This window comes from Gobio gobio (genome assembly GCF_949357685.1).
Source record: "Gobio gobio genome assembly, chromosome: 1".
Lineage (NCBI taxonomy): Eukaryota > Metazoa > Chordata > Actinopteri > Cypriniformes > Gobionidae > Gobio > Gobio gobio.
Window position 1 is genome coordinate 23,942,184 of NC_137097.1, and position 12,934 is coordinate 23,955,117.

Sequence of the window (12,934 nt, forward strand, 5' to 3'; positions counted from 1 at the left end):
AAACATCACATTCCAGTATCAGTGAAGTGCTGAGACTGAGGGGTTAAAGATCTTGCATGGTAAGATTATAGGTTCATTCATAAGTGCCAACATTATTTCATCAATGCCTAGTTTTATAGGGCGAGTTCACTCAGAAATATAAATTATTTCATTGTTTACTCATTCTTATGTCTTTCCAAACGTGAAACTATGATTTTCTCTTTCACAAACACAAAAGGTATTCTGAGAATGTATTTGTTTCTTGAGCCCAAATCAAATATGGTGACACGTCAATAACATCAAACCTCACAGGATCACAGAGCCGGCCCAAGGCATAAGCGAACTAAGCAGATGCTTAGGGCCCCTTTGGCCTCCAGGGGGCCCCCAAGAGCACATTAAATGACTTTTTGCTGCATGTTATTTTTATGATTGAAATCGCGAAATGGCCTTAAACAATTACTAAATAAACTGCAAAATGTTACGTTTTCTAATATATGCACGGATTGATTCTGACAGCGCTGCACAAGCTCGCGGCACCATCGGCTGGACACTATTCGCTTGTTAGCCAGGGTTCAAAGTCCAAAGTGTGAGAAAAATCGGCGCTAAAATGTAGGCTACTCGTCAGTTGCCCGGTAACCTTTTTTATGAATGGATGGATTTGCTAATGGATATGGTTTAGTGTGAATATCTTGTCTGACGTGCTGCATGTTTTTGACGGAGCAGGCAACACTAGCATAGCTTCCAGTTTCTCAGTAAATGTTTTTCTGCAAGTGCTATATCGTCCCCTTGGAATTATAAATTGTGTAGCCTAAATTTTGGAATTTTATATTTAGAAAATAAAAAGGTTCTTTCTACACATTCGAATGGAATGCAACAATTTTAATTTTATTTCCGGCAAAATAAAAGCTCTGTTTAATGTTTGAAAGAAATCAACATTTCTTGTTTTTAAAAGAAGTCTCTTCTGCTCACCAAGGCTGCATTTATTTGATCAAAAATTCAGCAAAAATATTAATTATTATTATGGAAAACAGCTGTTTTCTATGTGAATATATAGTACACTCCAAAAAAAAAGGTACTATTTAGCACTAAAAGTGGTTCTTGACTCGTAATCATAGGAAAACCTCTTTAAGTGCTATATAGCACCAATCTTGGTTTTTCAGTGGTTCTTCAGCGGTTCTTTGGCTGATGTGCTATATAGCACCGCTACCATATACAGAACCTTTTAAGATATGGTGCTATTTAGCACCAAAAGTGGTTCCCCATGATTACGACAAAGAACCACTTTTAGTGCCATATAGCACACATTTTTTTTTGTGTAAAGTGACATTTATTCCTGTGATCAAAGCTGAATTTATCATCATTGCTCCAGTCTTCAGTGTCACATGATCCTTCACTAATCATTCTAATATGATGATTTGATGCTCAACAAACATTTATGATTATCAGTGTTGAAAACAGTTGTGTACAATATTTTTAGGATTTTTTAAAAAGCTTTCTATTTCAGAGAAATGCTGTTCTTTTGAACCTTCTATTCATCAAAGAATCCTGGGGAAAAGTGAGCACATACTATGGAGACAGATTAGCCTCATTAATAATTCACGCAAAAAACAAGATGCACACATGTGTAGCCAATTTCACATGCATAAAACCAAATTCACGTGCGCAAATTAAAATGATACATTCATAAAATACATTTCACAAATGCAAAACACAATTTGTAGATTTACAACTGTGCACAAACTTCTGAATGTTTAAAATGTACACGCTCATCCTGTAATGTGAATGTGCAAATCGTCATTCACGTGTGAATTGCTTTGGATTTGTGCGTGTGTGTTTTTGAGACTTTCCTGGCAGGACTCTCCTCCCACCCGGATCAGTCGAACGCTTTAGCCAATCAGATTTAAGCTTATCAATCAGCCAATCATTATCGCGTGGGGGCGGGCCCGGCCCACCTGCTGTTACGTCATTAGCTTTCGACCACAAGCAGAGGTAGGCTATGTGCAGTGTGATCGGTTCATTTCTGTGTTTACTGAAACGAAGAAATTACAGATCAGTTGAAGTGATAGTTTATTAACTGCTGTGTGAAAATAAACATTTATGTAGCCTATTGATGGATTCTTATGTTTACTTCATAAAGAATTATTCATATGCATACCATACAATGCTAGGATTGTCTCCATAGAAAGCATTACAATGGTTTGAATGATGAGAGATGGTGTATATAAATAGACTATTATGAAAAGTATAAAGTTTTTGGATATTTTTCACTTGGTCTTGTTCTATTATTTAATTAGGAAAGAGCAGTCACAGCAGTGTGTTTGTACCTGAATGTCATGTCCACCACACATTCAACTGATGATGATCATTTATGGAATGAAGTGCATACATTGGAGACCATGTACGTTTCATCTATGCTTTGTTTTAAGCTGCATGTATACAGTTTTATTGTTTCAGATTTACAAGACAGATGATGTATGAAGTTGCAGAGACAACCAGTACCTTGACCTTACCATTCCTACTGTAATTCTTTCAAAACACTCATGTTGCATCCATCCATTTTGACTGTTGTTTCAACAAGAGGTTTAAAGTCATGCATTGTTACTGTATTAATGTACACACTGAAGGAATAAAGCCCTGCTATGCATTATTAAACGTTCTTGCAACTCAGAATTAAAAGATTCAAAGATATTTGCTACAGTTGATGTATATGTTTTATTAATTTGAAAGTTTCTGAATCCTTTGGGAATAAAACCAATATGAAATGACTTGGCCATGATTAAACCCAAAAAATTCACCCAAAACTTCTATCAATCCTATCAATGGTTGCTATATCTGCTTTGTTTCAAACATTCTTCCAAATATCCTCCTTTTTGTACAGCAGAACAAAGAAATTCATACAGGTTTGGAACAACTTGAGGGTGACTAAATGATGAACTTACAATATCAAGTATGAATAAAAAGTATAAAGAAGGACAACATGTATTACAGATATATGTGTGTGTGTGTGTGTGTGTGTGTGTGTGTATATATATATAGTAGATTGATAAGTAAATCAATATTTATGGCCAAATGATACATTTAAGTGCAATACATCAGGTGAAAAGTTAACAAATGAAATGTGTTTAATCTAGACCTCTCGCTGTCAGAACAGATAACAGATTTTGGTTTGATATTTAAAACAGTCAGCAGCACGTAGTATAATGGGTACAGGCAGATGAAGAGCAGGAAGCAGGAGATGAAGTGATGGTAAAATAATTGAATATAGTTTACCGAGTAATCTTAGTTGCATGATGTTAATTGCATCTTTTATCTTTGTCTGATCAGCATAAAAACTGCTTTTTTTTGCCAGGCAAAGTAAAATTTATGCTTCACAACATTTTCCTGTGACATTAAAAACCTTGAGATCACAATACAGCTCAGAACATGAAATAACATGTGTATTGAATAGATTAAGACATTAATACAAAGTATAAAAGAGAATAAAGAAACTGAAAATACAGGGGAACAATAATACTTTAACACTGTATACTGTTGCACAAATGGCATAATATCTGTCACTAAACAATGAGTGCTCATAAAAATAAATCTCGATGAGGTTAGTGCTAAGTGGGATTCGCCACTCAGATGATTGTTTTGCACTCATTTATGTGATTGTAACTGAGAGAGATGTCCGTCTCTGTACCTGCAGCTAAAATCCAACACAACAAGCATCATTTTCCTCTTCATATGGGACATCTGATTACCACAGCAGTTGCTTACATCTGTTAATATTTAATAAACTATCACTTCAACTGATCTGTAATTTCTTCGTTTCAGTAAACACAGAAATGAACCGATCACACTGCACATAGCCTACCTCTGCTTGTGGTCGAAAGGAAGCTGATGACGTAACAGCAGGTGGGCCGGGCCCGCCCCCACGCGATAATGATTGGCTGATTGATAAGCTTAAATCTGATTGGCTAAAGCGTTCGACTGATCCGGGTGGGAGGAGAGTGCTGCCAGGAAAGTCTCAAAAACACACACGCACAAATCCAAAGCAATTCACACGTGTATGACGATTTGCACATTCACATTACAGGATGAGCGTGTACATTTTAAACATTCAGAAGTTTGTGCACAGTTGTAAATCTACAAATTGTGTTTTGCATTTGTGAAATGTATTTTATGAATGTATCATTTTAATTTGCGCACGTGAATTTGGTTTTATGCATGTGAAATTGGCTACACATGTGTGCATCTTGTTTTTTGCGTGAATTATTAATGAGACTAATCTGTCTCCATAATATTCAGCATAAGAGACCTCTATAAAAAAAATTAACATCCCAGTCTGAACTGTAGTACTGTAAGACTTACTGTAAGGCTTTGAATATTAACACCTGAGCACTCTTGTGGGTTTGCTACTGGTACAATTAAAAACCGTATTGGGGTAAAAACCTGACAGGCAGACATGATGTAAGCAACACAGCTACAACTATTAACATTGATACTGGGTGAGTGAATTATTAAGAATTGACAATAGTCAATCGTATTGGTGTTACAGAGGGGCCCCCAAATCAAATTTTGCTTAGGGCCCCATAAGGGCTTGGGCCGGCCCTGCAGGATCATGCATGTCACATGACTAAACATGCTACCATATTTAATTTTTCTACCTTAATGTCCTTTTTGAAGATTGAAATAGAGACCTGCACTCCCGCGGGACTACCGCAAGTCTCATGGGTCCCAATCAAAAAGAGTATGGCGCGGAACTAGATTTGATGGCCGAGTGCGGGCGCGGGAAGTAAGGTACTCGTGTGTGGGTGTGTGTGTGTGTGTGTGTGTGTGTGTGTGTGTAGGTTCCGGGAGAATAAAACTATTTGTGGGACTAGAAATATCTAAACATAAAACATCTAAAAACAAATATTCATCTATTCATTGTGCAGTCAGCTTCATTAAGGAGCTTTGTGAGATCGCGATGAACAGAGATGTCAGGTTTTTAGAAATTATTAACCCCCTGGGGGTCTTCGGTCATTTCTGACCCGAATTCTTTTTTTTTTTTTTTAAATGTTAAAAATCGTAGCTTCATCGGAATGGTCCAAAACTTTGTGACTTTATTGGTACTTGGTATATGAACACAAAAAAATTGGGGACAGGATTTGAAAAGTCTAAGTTGTCGTAAAAAAAATAGTCACACTCAGGGTCTTCGGGTCAAAAATGACCCGCATAGGACATTTTTGTGCATACAATCTTCAAATCAGCCAGGATGCAGAAAAAAAGGACTCAACAGTGAAGGGGTGAATCTCTAAAACATCAAGAGTGCAAAACAGACAAAAAAAACTCACACACACACACACAAAAACACAATTAGCTTTTGGAATGGCACGCGTTAATTTGTGTGTGCGTGTGTTGTTGTGTGTATAAGTGTGTGTGTGTGAGAGTTTTTTTGTCTGTTTTGCACTCTTGATATTTTAGAGATTCACCCCTTCACTGTTGAGTCCTTTTTTTCTGCATCCTGGCTGATTTGTAGATTGTATGCAGAAAAAAACTAATTTCCCATTCATTTCCTATGGGGGTAATTTTTGACCCGAAGGTCCTGAGTGTGACAATTTTTTTTAACGACCACTTAGACATTTCAAATCATTTGGGTGTTCATATAACAAGTACCAATAAAGTCACAAAGTTTCAGACCATTCCGATGAAGCTACGATTTTAATTTTTTTTTTATAAAACGCAAGATCCACAATAGTGGTAAAAATGTGCTATTGCGTGATAAAAATGCTAAATGTGTCCACCTGATGGCACCGATCTAATTAAAAAAATTGCTTTCATGAGGCCTTGGCTTGACTCTAAAATGAAATACAGTTTTAATAAAAAAATTAAAAAAAATTATATATATATATATATATATATATATATATATATATATATATATATATATATATATATATATATATATATATATATATATATATATATATATATATATATATAAATATATATGTATGTATATATGTATGTATAAATGTGTGTTGTGGCGTCACAAATGCTTCGCTGCATACCCCGGTTGTAACGAGTGGTTATTTCAGTCAAAGTTGCTCTTCTTTCAGCTTGAATCAGTCGGCCCATTCTCCTCTGACCTCTAGCATCAACAAGGCATTTTCGCCCACAGGACTGCCGCATACTGGATGTTTTTCCCTTTTCACACCATTCTTTGTAAACCCTAGAAATGGTTGTGCGTGAAAATCCCAGTAACTGAGCAGATTGTGAAATACTCAGACCGGCCCGTCTGACACCAACAACCATGCCACGCTCAAAATTGCTTAAATCACCTTTCTTTCCCATTCTGACATTCAGTTTGGAGTTCAGGAGATTGTCTTGACCAGGACCCACACCCCTAAATGCATGGAAGCAACTGCCATGTGATTGGTTGATTAGATAATTGCATTAATGAGAAATTGAACAGGTGTTCCTAATAATCCTTTAGGTTTATCCTTTAATCCTTAAGTGTATAATGTTGAATATAATGTATAGTAATGCAATGGGAGAATATTTCTGTGTCCTGATAATATAATTACAATAATATAATTTAAATAATAATAATAAAAATCTCTTTATTTTGGCTTAAAATATAACAATAAATATTGTATCGTGACCTTAGGATCGCGATTTGTATCAAATGGTGACACGAGTGTATCGTTAAACCGCTATTAAATTACTAAGAAACTACTGAATTGAATAGCACATGTATAATTTTAAAGCTTAGAAACTTTTGAATGCATCTAACCATTTTGATCAACTCTTAAAGGTCCCATGGTATGGCATTTTTCTATTATTTTATGTTTCCTGAGGTGTACTTATATTGTTAGTATGATTTTTTCATCAAAAAATGTCATAATTTAGAAATAAAAGGCATTTTTTCTATACTGTTATTACCCCTCTGGCTGAATGCCCTGTTTCAAGGGGCGTGTCTGCTGCGAGACTTCAGTGAAAATGCCCACTGTTGTGATTGGCTGACATCTTTGCATTTGAAATGAGTGTTAGATTATGTTGTGGAGGGGGCGTGGTTTAGCGAGGCACTGCATGCATGAGAGAGAGAGACTGACTGGGCACTCGTGAACCACGGAGAGCTGGAGGAAGTTTTATTGTACGATTTGATTTTGTTTGTTTCAGAGTTCTGAATAAACAGTCCCAGTCACGTCGACTCTGTCTTCTTCCACCTTATTCTACGAACTTTGTAACACATGTAATGTACCATTACAGCCGTCAAGATGAACAAATCGTCAAAGTGTGGATTATAGCATTATTTTTTAGATCTTTTCTCATCACACGAACGGCTCCACAGTCTGTTGATCGCATGAATGCAGTGATCTCATCATTGCAGCCCGTTTTCTCTCACAAAATGCTTTCACCACAACTAACAGCAAACACGACGTCGATATGAATACAGTAAGAGCTTTGTGCAGCATAACAGTGTCATTCATTATAACGGCAGTTTGGGCAAGTGTGCGGATACACTCGCAACGTGTGATTGACAGATCCAGACATTAAGATCCAGAGTGTTCTTTGATCGCTCTCTGTAGTTTAATCACTTAAAAAATGGATTTGTTTCATGCTACTAACAGAAACGATTGTTTTAGTCACTGGCTTGAGTCACTGATGCATTACGCTTAGGGCATCAAGATGGCGATCATTAAACGATCTAGAAAGAAAGTCTGAGTGAACTTGAATGATTAGCTACACATCATTAATGAACACTGTTACTCACTGTTTGCGGCGGTGCTGTCGAATCCATATGGTAAAGTCTGTTTGTAAAGCCTGTGCTGACATAAACTGAATCCATTTTCTCCGAATGCTCTGGGCGGGCAAAGCAGAGGAAGGGGAGGTAACGTTTCCCCATATGACGACATAACAGGAAAATCAAAGCTTTCATTTTCTCAAAGGCAGAGAAAGACAGCCAGAACTCGGTTTACACCTATCTACATTTCTAGCCACTTGGGGACCATATACAGGCTAGGGGAACTCAGATTAATGTTAAAAAAAAACTCATAAAATGAAAATTTCATGCCATGGGACCTTTAAAAAGTGCAGAGTAATTCCTCTAAAATGGAGGGATACAGTTCAGACTCAAGGTCAGACTCGCGTTCAGACTCAGTGGGTGCCACCTAGCATTGAAAAAATATATATATATTTACTGCGGAGTTATTTGCTGATAAATAAATAAACTTTTCATAATTTATACAAAATACTTTTGTGTACAATGTACTGTAAAATGTCAAAAATGTGTCATGTCATTTAAAAGATCTCACAGAGTAGAATACAACAAGCATCATTGTTTTGGGCTTTGACTTAACTTCAGCTGTACGTGAAGCCCTGCAAAACCCATGCATAAATAATATCTGGATGCTGTATTTATGTCACATTTTCGCTCGTAACTTCATGAAACATGCACAGATTGTAGAAAATGGCACATCATTACTTAAAGTGGATTCTTTGAAATTAGTCTATTTAACATAACCCATTGTGTTGATCACAAGATATTCCTCATGGAGGTACAATTGTTAAAATGCCCATTAGGGGGTGTCAAGGGCTAAACAAAAAGGCTACCTTGGTTCTAAATGCTGTTGACTATGCCATCTTTACTTTTGACTATGCCATCACCACAAAATTTGATCCAGATGCTGCTCACATGCTGGATTTGATCCAGATGCTTTTCCTCCTACCTTCCTGAGTTATTGCATGTCAAGTCCCTGTTTAATGCTCGTTCAAAACAACCCGCAGATTGAAAAAAAACAAAAAGCACCCAACCAACAAACAGCAGCTGCTGGATGTATATGTGTGTGTGTGTGTGTGTGTGTGTGTGTGTGTGTGTGTGTGTGTGTGTGTGTGTGTGTGTGTGTGTGTGTGTGTGTGTGTGTGTGTCTTTTATCAGCAATTTCTCAGCACAAGAATGTCCAAATATAATGATTTTTTTCTGAATTGTTTTTTTATTTAGTTTTCTAAATAATACATTTACTATCAAACAATACCTACCTTTTGACTCCTTGCTATAGTTTTGCAGTTATGAGTCTTTACTTTTTGTATGTCACTCAGAAAAAAAACAACAACTCTAAAAATGCTTTCAGAGCTTAGTGGGTTTAGTTCATACCTGTTTCTCTGTCCTCTGAGCTGCAGCTGATACAGTGTCGTGGTTTTTGTGTTCATCCATCATACACAGCACACAAATACACGTCTGATCAGTGCGGCAGAAAACCTCAAGGAGCTTGTCGTGTTTCTGGCAGATCATCTCCTGCAGTTGTCCAGTGGCTTCCGTCAGATTGTGTCTCTTTCCTTTAAACCAACTCTCATGTTGTTGAAGGTGATTCTGACAGTAAGAGTTCAGACACACCAGACAGGACTTGACAGCTTTGTGTTTTTTTCCAGTACAGACGTCACACTGCACATCTCCAGCTCCAGCGTAACACTCAGCAGGAAGTTTAGTCTTCTTCAGTTTCTCCACCACTTCAGCCAGCATGGTGTTTTTAGCTAAAGCAGGTCTTGGACTGAAGGTCTGTCTGCACTGAGGGCAGCTGTAGACTCTCTTCTCATCCTCCTGATCCCAGCAGACTGTAATACAGCTCTTACAGTAACTGTGTCCACAGGAAGTGGTCACTGGATTCTTCAGGAGATCCAGACACACTGAGCACATGAACTCATCTTGAGAAATTCTGGCTTCTGCCATTTTACTGCAAGAATACAGAGACACAAACACACAACAGCTCAACTACACTTCAGTTTCTGTTTCCCTGAACTCATGTGATTCCTGTTTCCTGCTTCTGTGTTTTAGTGATGTGTGCAAAACAGGCGTGTCTGTAAAGCAGCTTCCTCATTCCAGGTCCTGAAAAGCCTCATTGCTGCCAAGTTTTCAGTTCCCATGTGTGTTCCCACACACATTGTTTAATCTGTCTCAGACACACTCAAGTTACAAAGAAGACGACACCCTTAAAAGTTAAAAGGTAATGTTGTATCCTAAACACTGCACTGGTAGTGCAGGACTAAAATCTATCCAGAATTACAGTTCCTCAAAGTCATCATGAAATCAAAATGGCCAAAACAAAAAGCAATATACTTTACATAATTTTTTAAGTAATGAACTAAATATGAAATATGATTCTTTCTGGTTGTTGTTGACAATGTCCCTTTCTGTAAGTTTTCTTTTGGAAAGGTTGTCACAGGTTGTGTCTGAGAACAGCTGCTTGCTTGCTACTACACCAACGGCAAGCAAGCAGCTGTTCTGACACAATCACAATTGCACAGGAGAAATCTCCCGTGGATGAAGATATTTGTTCCTTTTCCAATGGAACCTAACATTGCGTTATGGCATTGATGCTATGGAGGCACTTCCGAGAGAGCTTGTATCTGAAGCATGTGTGAAACACAGGAATTGGATTGGCCGAACATATGGACATTGTGATGAAGCTTAGCACGCCACCAAGTCAATTCAATTGATGCCAGAATCTAGGGCTGTACGATTAATCGAAAAATAACCGAAACCGACATTCAGAACCTCTAACCGACGTATTTTTCCCATGTCGGTTATTTCGGTTTTCACGTGACTCCGCCCCGTCAGTCACATCAAGTCCAGTTTGCAGGCACACAGAGATGCAGGAGCGGTTATCTGTGTTTATAGATGCCCAAAATCACTATAGTAACTGCATGTTTTACACATTTTATACAGGTCAGTTAATTGTTGTTCTTATAGCCTACGCGCTGCCACCGACACACACACACACACACACACGGCGCGCGCAAGCCCCGAAGCCAGATCGTTTTCACTTTCGTCCTCATAAAGTTTGTCAAGTATGCGTTTAAAGGCTTGCCAGTTTGAACATTTAAAGCGATTGTGCACTAATTAAAAAACAACAATATGGAAAACTTCTCCGTTCAGTGCTCAGCTTTTTTCTGGGACACAGAGAGCCGAGCCGTGTCTCTGACAACACGCGCGCCCTGAAGTTAGACCTCTTTCACCTGCGTCCTCACAAAGCTTGTCATTTGAATGTGGTTTAAGCCCTGCCAGTATGAACATTAAAGCGAGTTTCGACCATCAGATGTGTATTATGTTGAACTAATGCCTGATATATTGTGACAAACGAGCACTCAGACAGAAGCATCACGTGAAGATCGCGCGCAGAGGAGCGCAGAAACGCAGTGTCAACGCTGTCCTGTGACTAAAGTCACTAAAGGAGCTTAGAAACTCAACCGTTATAGGAATACATTTTAATACCTTTGCAGTAAGTACAAAGCTTCATAATGAATAGAGACGGTATGAGTAATTCACACACAATCACTCGCTCATTAAAGGATTAGTTCACTTTTACATAAACTTTTGCTGATAATTTACTCAACCCCATGTCATCTAAGATGTCCATGTCTTTCTTTCTGCAGTCGAAAAGAAATTAAGTTTTTTGATGAAAACATTCCAGGATTTTTCTCCATATAATGGACTTCAATGGGCTCCAAACGGTTCAAGGTCCAAAAGACAGTTTCAGTGCAGCTTCAAAGGGCTTTAAACGATACCAAACGATGAATAAGGGTCTTATCTAGCAAAACGATCCGTTTTTGAGAGAAACCGAGCTGTATTTATGCTATTATTTTACCTCTTATCAGACGAACGTGACCATCTTTGAGCTCAGCCATTACTTCTGCTAAGTGAGGTCAAAATACGAGCTTGGTCATAGATGTATACATAGATGCCTCATTAGCGCTTGCACGGATCAGTAGAATGAGGCATCTACGATCGATATATCTATGACCAGGCTCATATTTTGACCTCACTTAGCGGAAGTAATGGCAGATACAGAGATGATCACGTTTGTGATAAAATGATTTCCCATTTGCTTTCCCCCACCTGTTCTGGCATCCTGGCGCACATCAGCTGTCATTCATGCTGGAATAGTAAGATTTAAACAGTCCGGTTTTAAATTATTTTATAGATACCAATGCAACAGCCGCTCTAGCGCCCCCCTGGTTGCCTGCCAAAATGGTGGAGTTTAGGCTGCGTGACGTCAACCTTCGGAGCTCTATACTTCAATTTTTTTTTTAAATTTTTTTTTTAACTTTATGAGTTTTATGACAATATTACAAAAAATAAAAACAATACAAATATATATATATAAAAAATAAAAAAGTACATAAATATATAAAGTGTGGCTAAACAAGACAGTAGCAATGTACAATCTGCATGATGAAAGAAATTTTGACTGAAAACAACTGCTGGAAATGAGATTTAGTCTGGGTCAGACAATAAGACATGTTCCCTGACATACTGCTTAAAAGGGTCCCAAGCTTTGTTAAACTGGTTGGACGAGCCTCTGATAGAATGTTTCATTTTTTCTAACTTTAAGAAAAAGAGGACATCTCGAGTCCAGTGCGTTGGAGTTGGAGGCCTCTGGTCCTTCCACCTCAGCAAAATGAATCGTTTGGCTAAGAGCGTGATGAAAGCTATACAGTCAGATATTACCTTTGTAAGATTATAAGATTTCGAAGTGATTCCAAAAATAGCAATCAATGGGCAAGGGGAGATCGGTCTACCTAAAAAACCAGAGATGGTCTCAAAAATAGTGGCCCAGAAGTTCCTAAGCTTTGTACAGGACCAAAACATATGTGCATGAGAGGCTAAAACTACAGCGGGGTAAAGCTGGGGTAAAGCTACAGCAATCACAGGCAGGATATATATGCTGAAAGTGCTTGGATAGTTTCAACTTTGTCCAGTGTATGCGTGCACAATTTTGCACTACAGAAGCCCATGTCTTGCGCAGACTGAAGACTTGTGTATCCTGTATAAAACTAATTCCCAATCCTCATCTGAAATAGCCATACCCAAGTCATCCTCCCAAAAAGCTTTTATATGTGAAAGGGATTTATAGAGTGGGGTCGAAATTTTACAGTAGATTATCGATATAATGCCTTTCCATTTTAGGGGGTCCTCAGTACACCAAGATGT

At 38.0% G+C, this 12,934-nt stretch overlaps 1 protein-coding gene across 2 annotated transcripts in view; it reads right to left on the reverse strand.

Moving 5' to 3' along the window:
* The window catches only part of LOC307119982 (tripartite motif-containing protein 16-like), a 29,656-nt gene extending 19,874 nt beyond the window's left edge, over window positions 1-9,782 (reverse strand). Inside the window, exon 1 of one of the 2 annotated variants that reach the window (XM_079806798.1) lies at window positions 9,101-9,771. In XM_079806798.1, coding sequence (XP_079662924.1) covers window positions 9,101-9,673 — 573 coding nt within the window. In that variant the 5' untranslated portion in view covers window positions 9,674-9,771. Of the gene's footprint in view, window positions 1-9,100 lie in introns of both variants that reach the window. The other variant, XM_079806799.1, reaches the window with a different exon arrangement.
* Between the last annotated feature and the right edge of the window lie 3,152 nt (window positions 9,783-12,934).